This window comes from Aotus nancymaae, unplaced genomic scaffold (genome assembly GCF_030222135.1).
Source record: "Aotus nancymaae isolate 86718 unplaced genomic scaffold, 86718_ANA_hifiasm-v0.15.2.pri h1tg000001l, whole genome shotgun sequence".
NCBI lineage: Eukaryota > Metazoa > Chordata > Mammalia > Primates > Aotidae > Aotus > Aotus nancymaae.
In genome coordinates this window covers 7148922-7170220 of record NW_026988412.1, presented here as the reverse complement: position 1 = coordinate 7170220, position 21299 = coordinate 7148922, and the positions used below count along the sequence as shown (strand labels likewise).

The following is a 21299-nucleotide window of genomic DNA, read 5'->3' as shown; positions in this document are numbered from 1 at the left end:
TCGTCCGAGCGAGCTCTGGCAGCCTTTCTCAAAAAGTCCGGGAAGCTGAAAGTCCGGGAATGGGTGGACACCGTCAAGCTGGCCAAGCACAAAGAGCTTGCTCCCTACGATGAGAACTGGTTCTATACACGAGCTGCTTCCACAACCCAACACCTGTCGGCTCCATGACCAAGATCTACGAGGGACTGGCCACAGCGACCGGACGCCCAGTCCAGCAAGCGCCTACGCGCCTCCACGCTCACCACCCGCCACGCCCCTCCGCCCAGCCCCTTCCACACGCAGACGCCGCCTTCCGGCAGCCTTAGTTTCCTCCAGCTGGTGCAGCTCCCTGTTCAGGGATACGTCATCATTTTCACATTCCTGTAGCTAAGGCCATCAGCCGGACTTCCCTCTGAGAGGAGCGGATGTCATATTGCATCAGGGCGAACCTCTGATGATCGCTGGCTGCGGCTAGGCAACGGTGCGGCAGTCGCTGGAGTTTTCTGAAGCAGAAACGTTTAGGGCTGAGGAAACGTGTTCCGAGGAACTGTGGTTTTGAAGTGCGAGACACAATTGTCTTGCCCTGTTCCAAGATGGTGGCTGGGCGCCTCTGAATCGCTCGCTTCCGCCCGCCCGTCGGAGAAGCGCTCTTTGATTGGCCAGTGGACAGCGGCGTGGCGTGACGCGCTGGGGCTGGCCAATCGGTTGAGAGCTGAGCTGGACTTGGCTGTCGGAGTCGGGGCCGTGCTGTTGGGGCTGTGGGTGAGGACGGCTCTAGTTAAGTGAGCGGCTCCGGCCAGGTGAGTGGGGCGCATAGGTGACGGAGGGCCGAGGGCGCAGGTATGAGTCTCTCTCTGCCAGCGGTGAGGTGGGCGGCTTCTGGAATGAGGCCTCTTCTCCACAGCTTGGGGTAGCGGGGGTAATCGATGGTCCAGTAATCCGCCGAGGGTCTCGCGCCAGGCCTGGATTAATTTCCGGCTCCAGGTTCCCCAGAATTGCGGGGTGCGCACAGCTGGAAGGACCCATCCCCAGTTTTATAGTTGCGAAACTAAAGACTCAGACTAGTGAAACGACTTTTGCTTCATGACAGCTGGAACTAGAACCCAGGTCCTTGGACTCCATTCAAGGATTAAACCCCACTAACTTTTGTGTACAGATGGTCACTGTGTCCTGAGAAGTTTTGAGCTGGCGAGGTAAGGGTGGTTCAGATTTGTTGGTGGATTCTCTTACTGTTATTTTTCCAGGCCTTTCATTCATTCACTAATTCATATTTTCAGTTATTTACCTCTTCAGATGCCTTCACCTTTGATAATTTGGTATGAGCCATGGACCCATCTCCCTAGAAAAAGGCGCACATTCTCCTCATGCCCACAACTTCAGAGGATTCGTTCACCTTCTGTAGTCCCCTTTGGATTATGTGCCCATGGCTAAGAATCTGTGACCTAGACGGATGAGGGAAACCGTCAGTGGGAAAAGGAGGGAGCAGGTCTTAGGCTGTACGTACCTGGAGACCATTAGATGGAGCCAGTACCTTTTTTTTTGTTCTTGAGATGGAGTCTCGCTCTGTCGCCCAGGCTGGAGTGCAGTTGCATGATCCGGCTCATTGCAACCTCTGCCTCCCGGTTCAAGCAGTTCTCCCTGCCTCAGCCTCCCGAGTAACTGGGATTGCAGGCGCCCGCCACCACGCCCAGCTAATTTTTGTATTTTTAGTAGAGATGGGGTTTTGCCATGTTGGCCAGGCTGGTCTGGAACTTCTGACCTTGTGATCCGCCTGCCTCGGCCTCCCAAAGTGCTAGGATTACAGATTTGAGCCACCACGCCTGGCCTTGACCACAATTTTTCAAGGCATGAGCATAAGCAACTGTGGCGAGGAAAGAGGTTCTGGTGAGACTCAGCATAATAGTAATTTTGGTAATACTAAGTAGAAATATTTTAGCTCAAAACTGGTTCCCATTGTGAATCAAACTTGCAGATCAGTATCCAGCTTTTTTCTCCAAAGTTAACAAAGTGCAGAAGGGAATGAGCACACCCCCACCACCGGAAAAACGAATCACTTGGATATAAAATTTAACAGCAAGAAAAGAAGGAGATTAGAGAGGAAGATAGTTGGATGCTGAAACAGGGTTCAAGAGTTACCCTTCATGGGGTTAAAATTGGCTTGACTGATAGGCTGTGAGATCTGTGAGGAGGTTTGAAGTAGTAGTTTTTAACTACATGTAGTTTGGAGATGATCAGGTGATTGTAAACCTCTTAATCCTTCGATTTATTTTTAAGTGCTTGAGAGGTAAGTTGAGAAAGGAGCAGTGTTCAATGATAACTGTACAGTTAACTGACTTTTGAGTATCAGAGGGAAGGGAAATATGTCATTGCACAGCAACAGGTTCTTTCAGAATATTTAAGAAACACTGTGTTAGATGGGCCGGGTGCAGTGGCTCACACCTGTAATCCCAGCACTTTGGGAGGCTGAGGCCGGTAGATCACCTGAAGTCAGGAGTTTAAGACCAGCCTGGCTAACGTGGTGAAACCCCATCTCTACTAAAAATACAAAAAATTAGCTGGGTGTGGTGCTGGGTACTCATAATCCCAGCTACTTGAAAGGCTGAGGCAGGAGAATCGCTTGAACCCAGGAGATGGAGGCTGCAGCAAGCCGAGATTGAATAAAAAAAAAAAAAGAAAGAAACACTGTGTTACATGACCCATCTTTTTTTTTCTTGACATTTAGTTCAGAATTTCACGTGCCATTAAGGTCATTAAAGTTTTATCTTCAGTTTCCTTCTAGACTATGGCGACTTACCTGGAGTTCATCCAGCAGAATGAAGAACAAGATGGTGTGCGCTTTAGTTGGAACGTGTGGCCTTCCAGCCGGCTGGAGGCCACAAGAATGGTTGTACCCCTGGCTTGTCTCCTTACTCCTTTGAAAGAACGTCCAGACCTACCTCCTGTACAATATGAACCTGTGCTTTGCAGCAGGCCAACTTGTAAAGCTGTTCTAAACCCACTTTGGTATGGATTCTTTTGAAACTGGTAAAAATGATAAATATAATATATAATGACTTTTATGTGATGCTCATAAAAGTCCTTAAATTTGGGCAAGTCATCAAATTTGTGATGAGTAGTAGATGGTGAGATTCTTAAGATTCTTGTGGTGAGTAGTAGGTGGTGAATATTTGTAGAAATCTCCCTGGCCTGGTAATTCCAGATAAAATTGGAATCTTAGAGGAATGAGGTAGAGGGAGAGGATTTGTAATTCACTTTTTTTTTTTTTTCTTGCTGAAAATCAGTTTGCTTTTGACTTAACTATAGACTTCTTTGATACCTCTTAAAGTAATTTCCCAAAAGAATTCAAAAACTTTAGACTGTCTTCTCATGCTTCCCTTATACATTGATGCTATATGGCAGGGAGACATAGTGGGCAGAAATTTCTTCTGCCCACTATGCCTACTTAACAGTTTGTTAAGTGTAATTTTTTTTGTGTGCTTGAGGTAGTGACCTAAGATACTTCTTTTAAATGTGGGCATTATTTGAAATAATTTTTAAACAAGTGGAGAGTGTCGTAAAATTTTTATATGAAGGAACATTTTTTACTTCATCCCCATTGCTTTTATGTAATATGCCCGTATATGAGTGCTGCTGCTCTGATTTTAAAATCATAGCCACTGGTTATTCATTTTCTAAATGTAGAAAGTGTGGGGAAAGTAACTGAACCATTATCTTGAACTATTAGGAAGTGAAATGTCCTTGCCCAACTTTTCGTTTTTATTTTGAGATGGAGTCTTGCTCTGTTGCTCCGGCTCTAGTGCAGCGGTGCAATCTCAGCTCACTGCAACCTCTGTCTCCTAGGTTCAAGCGATTCTTGCCTCAGCCTCCTAAGTAGCTGGGATTACAGGCACATGCCACCACACCCGGCTAATTTTTGTATTTTTAGTAGAGACGGGATTTCACCATGTTGATCAGGCTGGTCTTGAACTACTGACCTTGTGATCTGCCTGCCTTGGCCTCCCAAAGTGCTGGAAATACAGGCGTGAGCTACCACGCCCGGCTCCAACTTTTCTTCAAGTGAGCTAAGTTAGGTTAAAATCTGGAAACATTTTCCTGTGTGTGAAACATGCTTTTAGTGTTGGAATTTAGTAGTTTCACATAGCTGGACTATAAAGATGTTAGAAAAAAACCATGCAGAATGTGTTAAGATAAAAGGTAAAAGGAAAATAAAATAACTTATAATTTATATAAATTATGACATTTAAAAATTAGAAAACTGGAAAAGAGAAAAATAGATAATTCTTCACTGTGGCCGTTTGATGAAAATTTTGGTGTACTTAGCCAGAATTCTAAAATTAGCTGGGTGTGGTGGCGGACACCTGTAATCTCAGCTACTTTGGGAGGTTAAGGTAGGAAAATCACTTGAACCTGGGAGGCGGAGTTTGCAGTGAGCCTAGATCGCGCCATTGTACTTCAGCCTGGGTGACAAGAGTGAATAGTGAACGTTGTACGTACTCGTACTTATGCACACACATAGAAACACTTATTTGTGTGGTATACTGAACTTGAAATTTATAAATAAATGCTTTCTACCTTAAAAATAAAAGTGATACCTACTTTTATTTATCTTTATCTTTCTCACAGTCAGGTTGATTATCGAACAAAACTTTGGGCCTGTAATTTCTGTTTTCAAAGAAATCAGGTATGTGAATTACTTTTTAAAATATATGTTTTATTTTAGTTGTAGTATGAAAAAAATCAAGTTAGGTTGAATTTGTGTTTACGTTGGCAGTCAGCAGTTTCTGCTGAACTCAGGGTGATAGCTTTTGTTAAGCATGTTATTGAATTTGAACATTTGTGGCTTGTTGTGTTGAATGGTTTTCTTCTTTGAGTCCTTGTAATTTGCTTGGGGGTTGGGGGCCTGCATTGAATTCCTTTTCTTACGCATTTTCTGCAGGCAGTGAATCTGTTGCCCTAAGAAAGCAGCTGTTGTTCACATTTCTTTTGACTTCAGTATATTCTAATTGGATAGTGTATATTACTGAATTTTCGTTTTCTGATCTTTCTAACTTTTAGGATCCAAGTATCAGTGTTGAGCTTCTTTTGATTTAAAAATTTAAAAACTACCAAACTAGAAAGAGCTCACAAATCACAAGAGAGACTTCTCTATGAAAGTAACTGTGCTTCGCCAAGAGCAGTGACTCATGCCTGTAATCCCAGCACTTTGGGAGGCTGAGGCAGGTGGATCACATGATGTCTGGAGTTCAAGACCAGCCTGGTCAACATGGTGAAACCCCATCTCAACTAAAAATTTTTTTGTAAAAAAATTAGCTGGGTGTGGTGGCGGGCATCAGCTACTTCAGGAGGCTGAGGTAGGAAAATCGCTTGAATCCGGGAGGTGGAGGTTGCAGTGAACCGAGATCACACCATTGCACTCCAGCCTGGGTGATGAGCAAAACTCTGTTTCAAAAAAAAAAAAGTAACTGTGCCTGTATTGAAAATGTTCTAAAACTGGATTGTGATGATTGTTGCACAACTGTACATTGACTAAAAATCATTGACTTGTGCATTTAAAATTAGTGAATTTTATGTTATGTAAACTATACCTCAATAAAGTTGTTAGAAAAAAGTTAATTGTGTCCAGCATAGTGTATATTGTTCTAACAGATCTTAAACTCTTCACATGCATTTGTTTATATATTTGATCATAATTAAAATTACTCTCATTCTCAGATACAGCACATAAGTCTAGTGATGAAGAGAACAGTGTATAATTGATGACTGACTATAGGTTCAGAAAGTATAAGCAGATGTCATTCAAAATGTATCTTGATGAGAAATTCAGAAGTATATGCAAATCTTAAAAGCATTTCTGCTCCTTATTACATCGGGATTCATGTCTCTGTTTAATATAACTTATTATAAAAATTCTAAGGCAGGGTAGCATTGTGGCTAAAGAGCCAGGTTGGAGTGCAGTGGCGCAATCATGGCTCATTGCAGCCTTAGCTTCCTGGGCTCAAATGATCCTCCCACCTCAGCTTTTGACTAGCTGGGACTACAGGCGTGAGCCACTATGCCCAACTAATTTTTTTACTTCTTGTGGAGAGACAGGGTCTCATAGTGTTGCCCAAGCTGGTTTTGAGCTCCTGGGCTCAAGTGATCCTCTCATCTCAGCATCATTATCATTTTTATAGGTGGGAAATAAAAAGTGTAATGTAGATGTGCCAGCCCTAATAGAACTGTTTCCTTCTTTTCAGTTTCCTCCAGCTTATGGAGGAATATCTGAGGTGAACCAGCCTGCTGAATTGATGCCCCAATTTTCTACAATTGAGTACATGATACAGGTAATTTCTTTGTTGTGCATTTAATGAGCAATATTAAATATTGAGTTTCTCTTGAAATCTTTTGTCTTCCATGTCTCTTACCTGGGTAGGGGACTTAAAGCTGTGAGGGCAGCACAATCCTGACTGTTAGGTTTGATGTGTGTGTGTATCTGCTGGCATTGTTTTCAAGCCTTGATATCATAGAAGGCTACTAAAAAGGTATAACTGATTAAATTCCAAACCTGTCCTCTGTAGCCTTCTCAATCTTAGTAGATGGTACTCCATCATCTAGTATTTTAGCTTTAAAACCTTAGAGTCATCCTTGACTTCTCTCTTTCACATTCTATATCTAATCCACTGGAAACCAGAATCCATCCACTTCCCTCTCTCTACTACTAACTGCCCTGGACCAGCCACTGCTTCTTACTTGAATCTCCTAATTGTTCTCCCTGATGTTACCATTGCCTGTTTATATATTATTCTTCACCCAGCAGCCAGAGTAACTCTTTAAAAACATAAATTATGTACTTCTCTGTAAAGAAAATCTCAGTGGTGAAAATGGCTTTCCTTTACCCAGGGTAAATGACAGTTTTCAAAGCCTTGCATGTTACCACTCCATCCTTAGTGTCTGCTAGTGTCCTTGATCAGTCCAGTGGGCCTCCTTGACTCTCCTCAAATATGTGAACACTCCTGCCTGAGGACCTCTGCTGTAGCTTTTCGCTGAGGCTGGAGCTCTCCCCTGTATCTGTAATGTTCCTTCCCTCTCCTCCCTCAGGCTTTGCTCAACATTACTTTCTTTTTCTTTCTTTTTTTGAGACAGTCTTGCTCTGTCACCCAGGCTGGAGGACAGTGGCACGATCTTAGCTTACTGAAACTTCTGCTTCCTATGGTCAAGAAATTCACTTGCCTCAGCCTCCCGAGTAGCTGGGATTACAGGTACACCCCAACATGCCTGGCTAATTTCTGTATTTTTAGTAGAAACAGGGTTTTACCATGTTGGCCAGGCTGACGTTGAACTCCTGACTTGGTGATCTGCCCGCCTCGGCCTCCCAAAGTGCTGGGATTATAGGCGTGAGCCACCGCACCTGGCCCTCTTTTTCTTTTTTTTAAGATGGGGTCTTACTCTGTCATCCAGGCTGGTATGCAGTGGTGCAACTATAGCTTACTGCAGCCTCAAATTCCTGAGCTCAAGAGGTCTTCCTGCCTCCTCCTCCTGAGAGCTGGGATCATAGCCATGTGCCATCATGCCCAACTAATTTTTAATTTTTTTACTTTTTTTTTTTGTTAGAGATAGGGTCTCGCCCTGTTGCCAGGCTGGTCTTGAACTCCTGGGCTTAAGCAATCCTCCCACCTTAGCCTCCCAAAGTGCTGGGATTACAAGCATGAACCCGGCTCATATGCTGCTTTCTAGATGAGGCTGTCTGACCTCTCTGTTTAACAGTTGACTCTGCCCTCTGTCTCTCCTCCTGGCATTTGCATTCCCCTTAACCTCTCCATTACAGAAAGTTTGCTCCTCGAGACAGCAAGAAGTCTTTGTTCTTTCTGTTCACTGTGTGTCCCAGGATCTGAAACAATGTCTGGCATATAGGAAGTATTAAAAAAAATATTGAATACATTGTTGGATACAAATAGTTTCTATGTTTAGTTTGATTTAATAGCATCTGAATCATTTAATGAGTTAGAGCTTTGTGTAGATGTCCTTATTTCCTAAAACTAAATATTAGATAAAGATTTACAATTTTCTTTTTTTTTTTTTTGAGACGGAGTTTCGCTCTTGTTACCCAGGCTGGAGTGCAATGGCACAATCTTGGCTCACCGCAGCCTCCGCCTCCTGGGTTCAGGCAATTCTCCTGCCTCAGCCTCCTGAGTAGCTGGGATTACAGGCACACGCTACCCTGCCCAGCTAATTTTTTGTATTTTTAGTAGAGACGGGGTTTCACTATGTTGACCAGGATGGTCTCGATCTCTTGACCTCGTGATCCACCCGCCTCGGCCTCCCAAAGTGCTGGGATTACAGGCGTGAGCCACCGCACCCGGCTAAGATTTACGATTTTCGTACCTAATTTGCTTCAGAAAGTGCTGGTTAAGTCTATTTGTATATTGATCATTATGCTGTTTTTCTTTGCCCAAAGCGAGGTGCTCAGTCCCCTCTGATCTTTCTCTATGTGGTTGACACATGCCTGGAAGAAGATGACCTTCAAGCACTCAAAGAGTCCCTGCAGATGTCATTGAGTCTTCTTCCTCCAGATGCTCTGGTGGGTCTGATCACATTTGGAAGGATGGTACAGGTTCATGAGCTAAGCTGTGAAGGAATCTCCAAAAGTTATGTCTTCCGAGGGACCAAGGATTTAACTGCAAAGCAAATACAGGTTTGTACCTTACTTGTACAGGAGCAAGAACAAGGACTTTTTTCTTTCCTCTTTTTTTTTTTTTTTTTTTTTTTAAAGATACTGGAGTCTTGCTTTGTAGCCCAGGCTGGAGTTCAGTGGTGCGATCGTGGCTCACTGTAGTCTTGAATTCCTAGGCTCGAGCCATTGGCCCACCTCAGCCTCCTGAGTAGGTGGGACTATAGGCACGTGCCACCACATGCCTCACCCAGCTGAGGACATTTCTTAAGAATTAGTCATTCACTTTTAGTGTCATTGGCAATGAATCTTTTTGGCTTTTTTTTAAGGATATGTTGGGCCTGACCAAGCCAGCCATGCCCATGCAGCAAGCACGACCTGCGCAACCACAGGAGCACCCTTTCGTTTCAAGCAGGTGAGATCCCAACATGGAGTATTCCACATACTGTGGTGGACATGCAGATGATCCATGGGACTAAGGGAAGAAAAATATTAGAACTTTTATTTTCTTCTTAGGAGAAAAGATAAATGATTAAGCCTAATCAATAGTCAGAGTTTTATCAAAAAGGTTTTGAGACCACTGTGCTCAATTGCTGTGCTTAGACATTCCACATCTGATGTCCTTTTTGATGCTTAAGTAAAACTGGAAAACCTGAAAATACTTCTTTCATGTGTCCTCAAACATACTTAAGACCAGGTATTCACTTCATTCAGCCCGTTGAATGCCTAGGGCTGCCCTAGACTGGGCTAAAAGCTTGATAAAATACATTGCCTGATGTGCTGAAGACAACCTCTTAACTCTCAAGGCTCAAGAGAAGCACAGATTAGAATGATGAGAAATGATGAGGATTTCCATGTAAATGGACCTCACGTAGACTGAGCTTGTGTTAGGCACATTCTTAGGATTTCATTGCTGCCTAAAATTTAATTAAACTGAATTGCTTTTTTTTAAGACAATTTTTCTCTGTGTAACATATATAAATTTCTAAGTATTGGGCTTTATATTCCTCAATAAAACTGCTTTAAATTGTTTTGTGTTAGTAGAGAGATAGCTTTGAAGAAAAAAATTACCAATCATTTTCTACTTTGAGTAATTATCTTGAAGAGCAGTAACTGTGTGGCACCTAGTGTTGAGAACCAGAGTACTTTATTCAGTGTGAGTTGATGTGTCTCTTCAAAATCGTGCAGATTTCTGCAGCCCGTTCACAAGATTGATATGAACCTCACTGATCTTCTTGGGGAGCTACAGAGGGACCCATGGCCAGTAACTCAGGGGAAGAGACCTTTGCGATCCACTGGTGTTGCTTTGTCCATTGCTGTTGGCTTGCTGGAGGTAATTTGTAATTTACCAGGACCTCTCAAATCATACAGACTTGCTCTCAGAAAATATTTTTGTTGACCTTGTTTGAAAATCACTTGTGATCTAAGTCAACTGTCTGTGTTAACCTATCAGAAAGCATTTCTGGCATCATTGTTATTCACTTTGAGGGAGCCCCTCAAAATTTTGAAAATGCTAAAAGTTTTTGTGAAAACCTAAGACAACTAGAGCAGTGGGGAGTACTCAGAGTGAATTAACAAAAGCGTGCAAAACCATCAGGCTGTAAGAAAATAAGTGCTGCTGTTCTGCATTATCATCTGTATTATTCTTGCAGTATCACCACTTTTCAGAACAGCTGGAGAGAATGCATCTTTGGAGTATTTCTGTTGGAAATTGAACTATACTTGGAGGTGGGGCTGTATACTTCTAAAATGCTGCCATTTGCTGTTTAGGGCACTTTTCCAAACACAGGAGCCAGGATCATGCTGTTTACTGGAGGTCCCCCTACTCAAGGACCTGGCATGGTGGTTGGAGATGAATTAAAGATTCCTATTCGTTCTTGGCATGATATCGAAAAAGATAATGCACGTTTCATGAAAAAGGCAACCAAGGTAGGTACTCTGGGTATGGGCTGTAATTCTGAAAGCCCATTGCCAGGGCTGCTCTGGAGTGACAGCTACTTTGCCAGGGTCATGTGTCATGATCAGCAAGATACTCTTTCAGAGACAATTTTTCTGATCTTAGCTGCTGTTAAATTATTGCTCCTACTTTGAGACCTTAATTAGAGTGGGTCGCCTTAAAAGTACTCAAAGTGTTTTGAGATTGAAAACTATATTTTTATTTATTCAGATATTTTTGATAATGATTTCCAGGCTGGGCCCAATGGCTCATACCTCTAATCCCAACACTTTGGGAGGCTAAGGCGGTTGGATCACTTGAGGTCAGGAATTCAAGACCAGCCTAGCCAACATGGAGAAACCCCATCTTCACTAAAAACACAAAAATTAGACCAGGCATGGTGGCTCACGCCTGTAATGCCAGCACTTTGGGAGGCTAAAGCGGGTGGATCACTTGAGTTCAAGAGTTCAAGACCAGTATTGCCAACATGGCAAAACACCTGTCTGCACTAAAAATAAAAAAATTAGCTGGGCGTGGTGGCATGTGCCTGTAATTTCAGCTACTCGGGAGGCTGAAGCACAAGTATCCCTTGAACCTGGGAGGCAGAGGTTGCAGTAAGCCGAGACTGTGCCACTGCACTCTAGCCTGGGTGATGGAGTGAGACTCTATCTCAAAAAATAAATAAATAAAAATAAAAATACAAATACAAAAATTAGCTGGGCATAGTGGTACACACTTACAATCCCATTTACTTGGGAGACTAAGGCAGGAGGATTACTTGAACCCTAGAGGCAGAGATGGCGCCATTGCACTCTAGCCTGGGCAACAGAGAGAGACTCTATCTCTAAAAGAAAAGAAAATGATTTGCATATTTTTATATTTGATTACCTCCTTTGATATATTCAGGCATACCTTGAGAATAATGTCACTGTTTCCTAAAGATGACTTTCCTCTCTTCACAGCACTATGAGATGCTTGCTAGTCGAACAGCTGCAAATGGTCACTGCATTGATATTTATGCTTGTGCCCTTGATCAAACTGGACTTTTGGAGATGAAGTGTTGTGCAAATCTTACTGGGTATGTTGACAGCAAAAACCTGGGCAGAGTGAGAGTGTTATTTTAAGGAAAGAAAAATGAGTGATGGAGCCATAGAAATGGGCAAGGCCAACTTAGAAAAGCTTTCAGATAGCTCTGGGCTGTGGTTTCAGTGACTGGGGAAGGCCTGTGGGTTCCTTGGAGAAGGAAGCCATGATTCGTAAGAGGGCTGAAGAGTTCACTACAAACAAGTTGTTTCAGAGTAACTTCGTTTCTTTCTTAGAGTTGTTATACTTTTACAGAGACCAGGCCAGGAAAGCAAGCAAGTATGGACTATTTGGCCTTCATCAGGGCACTTCCTTTTGAGAAGTGGGGAAAACAGGGTCTGAATGCTGAAGCAACTAGGAGAAACTTGACCTGGCTAAGTGGCCATACTTTGTGGCTAACTCCAAGTTTACTCAGGCTAGAGGTTGTACTGACTCAGATCCTAAGTCAGTATTGTATTCACAGGCCAGAGTGTGGAGCAGTGGTTCTCAACATGTGGTGGTGTCTAGACCAGCAGCCTTAGGGGCTCCTGGGAACTGTGTATTCCTGGGCCTTACCCAGACCTCCTGAATTGGAAACTCTGGGAATACAGCTCTCTTGGAGATTCTGGGGCACATGAAAGTGTAGAAACCACTGATAAGCACTGGTCTGAAGCTGGCTACATATTGGAGTCACCAGGAGAACTTTAAAAACTGCACTTTCTTTGGGTCTTGTCCTCAGAGATTCTGATCTAATTATAATTAACTTGAGGTATAGCCTAGGCATCAGCATTTTAGAAGTTTCTCCCATGATTCTAGCATAGAGCTAAGTTTGAGAACCATGCACCACCTTGAGGCTCACTCCAGACCTGAATCAGAACCTGCATTTGAATAATATCCCAGGTGATTTGCATGTACAGAAGTGTGAGAAGCATCATAGAACTGTGTAATGGGCCTGAGATTCTGCATTTCTAACAAGCTCCCAGGTGATGCTGCTGGTCCCCAGTGAGTAAAGGGAATAGAAGGTGGAACCAGAATCGCTTGGAGCTGTCCTAGAGAGCAACAGATTAGTTAGGTGATAGAATTAGGGTCCTAAATGATACTGATACAACTATCTCAGTAATCCACATTTAATAATATGGACTTCTACTGGGGCCTTCCAGGAGTTCTGACTCAGAGTGTCCATAGAAAAGCTTTAGTATATTTGTGAACATCCCTTAGATTGTGTGCTAGAGTTTGTGTGACTTTGTTCTGTGAAGAGTTACCATCTGTTGCACACATGTGTTAGTATAGCTCAAGGTGAGCCAACAATGTGGGATGACTTCCAGCAGAAGCAAGGTGATCCTAGGCTGCACTATAGACGATTATCTTCAGAAAAGACCTTATTCTTGGTTTCCTTGGTGCTAGTCACACCTTATCCAAATTATGTTGTTTTCTGTTCTGAGCATTGCAATTTCAAGGGGCAATAGGAGATGAACTGGAGAAGTTCAAAGAAGAGCAGTTGTGGAGAGTCCTGGAAACTATTCATGTGAGGAGTGATTGAAGGAGCTGGAAAAGATTAAGCTGAATACAAATGGGGATGTGAGAACTCTATTCAACAGTTGAGGGACTTTCCTATGAAGGAATCTGATTTGTTCTGTATGTGACCAAAGAGTGGAACTAGAACCAAACCAGTGGGTGGAAGCTGCTGGCAAATGAAATTTCACTCAATATAAGAAGGGCCTCTATTAACAGAGCTGTTCAAACACAGAGTAGACAGCTTCTCAGGAAGGAAGCTCCTGATTCTGGAAGACTTCAAGCCTAGTCTGGATGTAACTTGGCAGGTATTTTATAGAGGGGTGGTTGAGAGTTAGGATTAGATTTGTGTGAATGTCACAGAAAACCCAAAATAAGCTTATTTCTCTGGAGGTAGGCAGCCTGGGGCTAGTATGTTGATTTCATGGTCATTAGGGGCTGAGGCTCCTACTAAGCTGCTGAACTACCATTCATATGCCATCTGTGGCTGGAGATAGTTGCTGGAGCTCTAACCATTTATAGCAGTGGGAAGGAGGAAAGGTCAGAGAAGGATTGCTCTTCCTGGAGGAACACAGTCCGTATATAAGGGACAGAGCAACAGGCAGAATGCACATGCCAACAGAGGCACATGGCCACAGGCAAGGCAGGCTGGGAAATGTCATCTTTGTTCCAGGAAACAAAGGAAGGGGTAGGTATTTGGTGCCAAATAGCTGACTCCTCACTGGGTGGTTCAGACACTCTGAGATGGCTGGACCAGGTGATCTTTCTTGTGTTCTTCCAAATTCTGAGGTCTTGTTTTATGAATGATGGTTGGATGCATAACTTGCATCAAGCTATGCTTCTCTGTCCAAATACATGAAATGATGACCTTTTACTTCAATAAGGAATTAATATTAATACTCATGAGTTGGAAAAAGAATGCTTGTAAAGTTAAGAATTCAGTGTTTTGAGGCAGTAAATTAACCTGAAAAGGATTTCCCACAGGCCTGGGTATTTTCCCATACCAAAGAAATGTAAGAGGAATTAGGGTTGTTCTTATGGCTTCTGTTTAATGCTTTAGAAGTAGTTTCTTTTCTAAGTATGAATTGAACTTGCTGTTTTTCTTTTTTTTTTTTTTTTTTTTTTTTTTGAGACGGAGTTTCGCTCTTGATACCCAGGCTGGAGTGCAATGGCGCGATCTCGGCTCACCGCAACCTCCGCCTCCTGGGTTCAGGCAATTCTCCTGCCTCAGCCTCCTGAGTAGCTGGGATTACAGACACGCGCCACCGTGCCCAGCTAATTTTTTGTATTAGTAGAGACGGGGTTTCACCATGTTGACCAGGATGGTCTCGATCTCTTGACCTCGTGATCCACCCGCCTCGGCCTCCCAAAGTGCTGGGATTACAGGCTTGAGCCACCGCGCCCGGCCACCTGTTTTTCATTTTCTAAATTTATTTTATTTTATTTTATTTTTATTTTTGAGAAGCAGTCTCGCTCTGTCACCCAGGCTAGAGTGCAGTGGTGCCATCTTGGCTCACTGCTACCTCCGCCTCCCGGGTGTAAGTGATTCTCCTGCCTCAACCTCCTGAGTAGCTGGGATTACAGCTACTAATTTGTGTATTTTTAGTAGAGAAGGGGTTTCATGATGTTGGGTAGGCTGGTCTTGAACGCTTGACCTCAAGTGATCTGCCTGCCTCAGCCTCCCAAAGTGCTAGGATTACAGGTGTGAGCCACTGTGCCCAGCCTGTTTTTTATATTTAAATTAATCAGTAGGACCTTTGGGGACCTGGTTTCTTTTTTCTTTAAATTATTTTTGTAAATACTGAGGGAGCATCTGAATGGGTTTCAGTCTTCCTAATATTCACTAGGTTTTTTTCTTTCTTCTTACCTAGAGGCTACATGGTAATGGGAGATTCTTTCAACACTTCTCTCTTCAAGCAGACATTCCAAAGAATTTTTACTAAAGATTTTAATGGAGATTTCCGAATGGCATTTGGTGCTACTTTGGATGTAAAGGTACAGTAGACTTTTTTTATTTTTCATTTTTTGTGTAGACTCACTGTATTGCCCAGGCTGGTCTAGAACTCCTAGCCTCAAGCAGTTTTCCTGCCTTATCATCCTGAAGTGCTGGGATTACAGGCATGAGCCACTATGGCTGGCCATACTGTTAAAACTTTAATGGAATTATAGTGTTCTTAGTTTTTCAATCAATATCCAGGCTTGTGGCAACTTCCAACTGCTGTACACGGGGATATAAAAGACAATTAAAAAGATCCCAACCAAATGACTATTACAAAGCATGTTATTCACTTTGTCCCTTTGCTTCTTGAGGATGACCTATGTATTTATTTATGTTCTAAATAAAGAGTTGCCTGGTTCCCCTGCAGGCTCTGTGCCACCCTGCTTCAGGGCAGTAGAAGGTAGAAGAGGAAGTAGGGTGGGTGTTGCGAGCAGCACCGTGGCCTGAGGTCGGGGCAGCCACACAGTGGTCTGTGCCCACCCAGCCATCAGCATGGCTCACCGCCTTGCACAGAGCCATGGTTATGTTTAATGCCTTCCTGAAGAATAGCCAGAGTGATCTAAAATAGCATTGTGAGGTAGTTTTTTTTTTTTCCATGTAGGGACTCATGGCCCTGATACAGCTGATTTTAAGTCATTGAGAAAACATTAAAAGAGGGTGTTAGGCTAGGCATGGTGGTGCACGCCTATAATCCCAGCACTTTGAGAGGCCAAGGTGGGGTAATTGTATGAGCTCTGGAATTACAGACTAGCCTGGGCAACATAGCAAGACCCTGTCTCTATGAATGATTAAAAAAAAAAATTTAACCACATGTGGTGGTACACACCTGTGGTTCCAGCTACTCAGGAGGCTGAGGTGGGAAAATCACATGTGCCCAGGAGTTTGAGGCTTCAGTGAGCTATGATCCTGCCACTGCACTCAGCCTGGGCAACAGAGAGAGACCCTGGTTGGCAGGGGCACTGTGGGGGCGTGTCATTAGAAGATATGATTGGAATTATTGCTTGGAGAATTGGAGATAATTATTAAATCATCTAGGTTAAACTTGAAACCATAATCTGAAATGTTTAAGGTTTCTTTTAAAAGATGAAGAATGGACTTTTGAAATGAATTCACATTTTAAAAATCTAAGTATGTTGGCCTTGTCATTATATTGGAGTTCATGAATTAATTATTTTTAAAGCAACATAAAACAGTATGTTCTCTGATTAGGAATATGCAAATAATTATGAATATATGTGAATGTGAATATATTCATACATGGGATTGGAAAAGAATTGTAGTATTGTTAGAATTGTTATCTACATGTACAGTTATTTCACTGTTTAAAAAGTGTGTTGTGAGAGTTGAAAATGCTCATATTCCATGTGTTTCTAAGGGCAGATTTTATTAAAGTTCTAATCACAGTGGCTGTGGAAAAGTTGTAGGAGAGCAGTTGTGATCCATGTGGGGTTTTCTCTTGGCAGAATAGTAGTGTTATATTTTTCCTCTAAGCTTTCATTGTGGCCATGATGAGAGCAGGGTGGATTGAAGTGATTTTTAACTTTACACTGTCACATATTTGTTTTAGACCTCTCGGGAACTGAAGATTGCAGGAGCCATCGGCCCATGCGTATCTCTGAATGTGAAGGGACCGTGTGTGTCAGAAAATGTAAGGAAAACAACTCCATCACCCTCACCTCCTGCCCTGGATTTAACCTATCAGAAGTGTCAGAGAGTGATGATCTCGCATATGTCACCTGTCAGATGTGTCTGCGGTGACAGGAGAAGGGATAATCCTCATTGATGGCTATACTCAGAGAGGTGATGTTACTCCATCTGTTTGTCTCAAGGGTTTGAGAGAAGGAAACCGAGGCTCAGAAAGGTTAAGTATCTTGCTCAGGGTCAGAACTGACATAAAAGAGCTAGAGTCCAAGTGTCCCTGACTGCATGGCCCATGGTTGCTGTGCCAAAGTCACAGCATGCTGTTCAGCACAAGGCAAACATTCAGCACAGTCCTTCTGGAGTAAGCCTATTGCTTATTGCCCTTAGAGGTGATACCTTTGTCTCAGTCAGTTAATAACAAGCCTTTTACAACAGAGACAACCGTGAGTTGGTGTGGAAGTGGGTGACACTACAGTGTGTGCAAACAGCTGTTTTCTCTAGTAATAGATTTTGAGTGTACATAAATAGTTTAGTTATCATTTGCAACGAGCGGCTTTGCTTATTGTCCACTTCCTCTGATTATACTTTACTTGTTAGGAGGCAAACCATTTGGTTTGGCAAGGCCTCTGTAGGGTGGTCCTGGGCTGGGAATACACAGTCGTGTCCTTCCCTCATTGTCGTCATCAGTGGGAGGGTAGACCCTAGAGCCAAATGTGTATCCAAGGTGCAGGTTTACACCCCACAGCTAGTCTGAGCAAAGGACTTACTTGCTCTGTGCTTTAGTATCTTTATCTGGCAAATAGGGATAATAACAGTACCTACTCTGCAGCATTGTTAGGAGGTTGAAATGAGTTGGTTCAGGTGAAGCAGTTAGTGCTTGACACACTGGAAGTGTGGGTCATCTTTCATGTTGTCAGCAGCAAACATTCCTGAGTAACCACATAGATTAAACTTTAGTTGAGCTTGGCAGAGGCAAGGCGATTTGAGAGCATATTCCTTCTGAGTGAGGCAAATTGCTGCTCTAAAGCCCATCTAATGAATCATTCATTCATTACCCCCAGAGTACTAAGGGGCCTGTACCCCTGTTTCCTGGCAGGGCTATGGAAGACTTCCTTGTTATAAAATATTTTCCATGGACTTAAAATCTGCCTACTGAAGGCTTCCTGAAGTAGTTTAAGAAGATATTTTTATGAATTAGTACAAACTAATTAGTTTGTCCAGTAGAATTCAACCATGAAAGTTTTGGTTGGGGAATGAGGATGCAAAGAATAGGAAAACACAATTTTTAGACATACTGAGAAGTTTAAAGAGGAGTATGATGAATTCCTGTATACCCACCATTTAGTCACTAATAGTTAACATTTCACCATGATTGTTCTTTTGTCTTGTTTGCCACATTTACTTTATCTGATTATCATTTATTTGCCAGATTTGATTTTTTGCCGACCTTTGCAAATAATTTGCAGATATCATGACAGTCCTTGAGTGCTTCAATGTGCATCTTCTAAAAATGAGGATGTTCTCCTACCACGATGTCATTATCAAACTTAAGAAAATAATAATTTCCTAATATCTAGTTGATATTTTTTCCCTAATTTCCCCTCAAATGCCCTTTGTAGCTGTTTTTCCCCCAACCGGCATTGCATTTGATACAGCCTTTGTAAAGTGAGAGTTAGGGTTAAAGTTGTGTTTAGATTCAGCCAAAGCCTTTTTGCCAAGCATTCTTCCTGGGCGATGTGTACTTCATCCTGTGTCATATCCAGAGGCACTATGTCTGCTGTCCCATGTTAGACACGCTGAGTTAGATCACGTGGTAATGGTGGTGACTGCCCCACTGCCTTTCTACCGTAAGGGAACACTTTCCCCCTTTGCCATTAGCAGGCAGTCTTTTGAATGAGATCATAGCATAATATGAAAATCTTGTTTGCCAACAGCCTAACGGTTTTTAACATCCATTGATCTTCACTCAAATCAGTTTATTTCTTTGAGGATTATAAAATGGTCATTTCCTAATTGTCTTTATGGTTCCTCCAATAGAGGCATCTAAAGAGTAAACGTTTAAGTAAGGAATTTGTGTATCACTGAGAAAATGTTATTTTGGAGCTCTGGAGCAACCGTCATGGGTTTGGTGCCTAGAATGGGGTTAGCAAGGCAAGAAGGGGAGGCATGAAAGCTCCTTTGACTTCTTTGCCTTTTTCATGAGCATAGCCCTTCACCTTCCAGCAGATAATAAACACCTGCTTCCTTTAGAAAAGGCCACACTACAAGGAAGGTGAATTCCTATGAATCCATCTATATCATTATCTAGCTTAGGAAGTACTGACAGAACAGAGTGCACCTACCCTGCTGTCCACCTTAGAGCTGCTGTGCTGCTGTGTGATTTCACTTCAAGAGTCTTTCTTTCTTTCTTTCTTTTTTTTTTTTTTTGAGATAGAGTCTCACTCAGTTGTCCAGGCTGGAGTGCAGTGGCTTGATCTTGGCTCACCGCAACCTTTGTCTCTCGAGTACAGGCGATTCTCCTGCCTCAGGCTCCTCCTGAGTAGCTGGGATTACAGGTGCACACCACCACGCCTGGCTAATTTTTGTGTTTTTAGTAGAGACGGGGTTTCATCATGTTGGTCAGGCTGATCTCAAACTCTTGACCTCAGGTGATTCATCTGTCTTGGCCTCCCAAAGTGCTGGGATTGCAGTCTGACTTGATTCTTTTCTGGTTTTGTTTATTAAATTCCTCTTCCCACCCCTAGGAGCTTGGTGTTGGTGGCACGAGTCAGTGGAAAATCTGTGGCCTAGATCCTACATCTACACTTGGCATCTATTTTGAAGTTGTCAATCAGGTGAGTTGGATTTCTTCATGTGTCTTCATGTCTTAGTGTCCTGTTTTCTGATTTATTTCTAACTAGAGGTCTCTGGTTACTTTATTCACAAACCGATATTCCTTGGGTATGATATTAGGCCTGATGATAGTCTGGCATGACCTTTTCCTGTTTATTCCTTCAGGGTTTAGTCGGAGTCAGGCAGCAAATTGCTGTTACCCCTTTATTGTTGAATTGATAAGGTTGTTAGAAGGGTAATGGATTTTACCAGCCATCATAATGTGGGTTAATTTTTGAGTGTATCAGTTCTTTTCCTAATATTTTATTATGAAAAATTCCAAACATACAGAAAAATTGAAAGAATTGTACAGTGAACACGGACTACCTAAGTGAACACGGACTACCTAGGTGAACCCATCACCTTGATTCTGTAATTACCATTTTACTGTACAGGCATACATTGGAAATATTGTAGGTTCAGTTCCAGACTACCACAGTAAAGTGAATATTACGATAAAGCAAGTCACATGAATATTTTGGTTTCCTATTGCATATAAAAGTTATGTTTGGACTATCACGTGTTAAGTGTTAAATAGCATTATGTCTTTGAAAACATTATGCATTCTTTAATTAAAAAAATACAGTTGACCCTTGAGTAGTGTTGGGGTGCCAACACTGCACAGTTAAAACTCCACATATAGCTAACTTCCCCAAAACTTAACTACTAATAGCCCACTGTTGACTGGAAACCTGACCGATAACAAACAGTTGATTAACACATATTTTGTAAGTAATACATATTATATCCTATATTACAATAAAGTAAGCTAGAGAAAAGAGAATGTTATTAAGAAAATCATAATCATAAGGAAGATAAAGACATCACAAGGTCTTCATACTCTCGTCTTAATGTTCAGTAGACTGAGAAGGAGGAGGAAGAGGAGGGCTTGGTCTTGCCATCTTGGGTAGCAAAGGCAGAAGAAAATCCACATATAAGTGGACCTTTACAGTTCAAACCTGTATTGCTCAAGGGTCAACTGTACTGCTAAAAAATGTTAATGATGGCCGGGCGCGGTGGCTCACGCCTGTAATCCCAGCACTTTGGGAGGCCGAGACGGGTGGATCACGAGGTCAAGAGGTCGAAACCATCCTGGTCAACGTGGTGAAACCCCGTCTCTACTAAAAATACAAAAAATTAGCTGGGCATGGTGGGGCGTGCCTGTTATCCCAGCTACTCAGGAGGCTGAGGCAGGAGAATTGCCTGAACCCAGGAGGCGGAGGTTGCGGTGAGCCGAGATCGCGCCATTGCACTCCAGCCTGGGTAACAAGAGTGAAACTCCGTCTCAAAAAAAAAAAAAAAAAAATGTTAATGACATCTGATCCTTCAGTGAGTCATAATCTTTTGCTGGTGGAAGGTCTTAAACTGATGTTGTTGGCTGCTGATTGATCAGGCTGTTGGTTGCTGAAGGGTGAGTGGCTGTGGCAGTTTCTTTCCTTTTTCTTTCTTTTTAAATTAAGATGATGTCTCACTCTGTCACCCAGGCTGTGGCAGTGGCATGATCTTGGCTTACTGCAACCTCCACCTGCCAGGTTCAAGCCATTCTCACACCTCAGCCTCCTGAGTAGCTAGGATTACAGGCGCCTGCCACCATGCCCAGCTAATTTTTGTATTTTTAGTAGAGACAGGGTTTTGCCACATTGGCCAGCCTG

At 42.7% G+C, this 21299-nt stretch overlaps 1 protein-coding gene across 1 annotated transcript in view; it reads left to right on the top strand.

Annotated features, from left to right (window-relative positions):
* Nucleotides 1-373: 373 nt before the first annotated feature.
* The window catches only part of SEC23B (SEC23 homolog B, COPII coat complex component), a 41416-nt gene continuing 20490 nt past the window's right edge, over nt 374-21299 (top strand). Inside the window, exons 1-12 of the mRNA XM_012474567.2 lie at nt 374-779; nt 2748-2982; nt 4603-4660; nt 6216-6302; nt 8414-8650; nt 8956-9041; nt 9815-9959; nt 10397-10555; nt 11525-11640; nt 15008-15131; nt 16703-16783; nt 19521-19610. Of these exons, the coding sequence (XP_012329990.1) occupies nt 2762-2982; nt 4603-4660; nt 6216-6302; nt 8414-8650; nt 8956-9041; nt 9815-9959; nt 10397-10555; nt 11525-11640; nt 15008-15131; nt 16703-16783; nt 19521-19610 (1404 nt within the window). The 5' untranslated portion in view covers nt 374-779; nt 2748-2761. The remainder of the gene's footprint in view (nt 780-2747; nt 2983-4602; nt 4661-6215; nt 6303-8413; nt 8651-8955; nt 9042-9814; nt 9960-10396; nt 10556-11524; nt 11641-15007; nt 15132-16702; nt 16784-19520; nt 19611-21299) is intronic.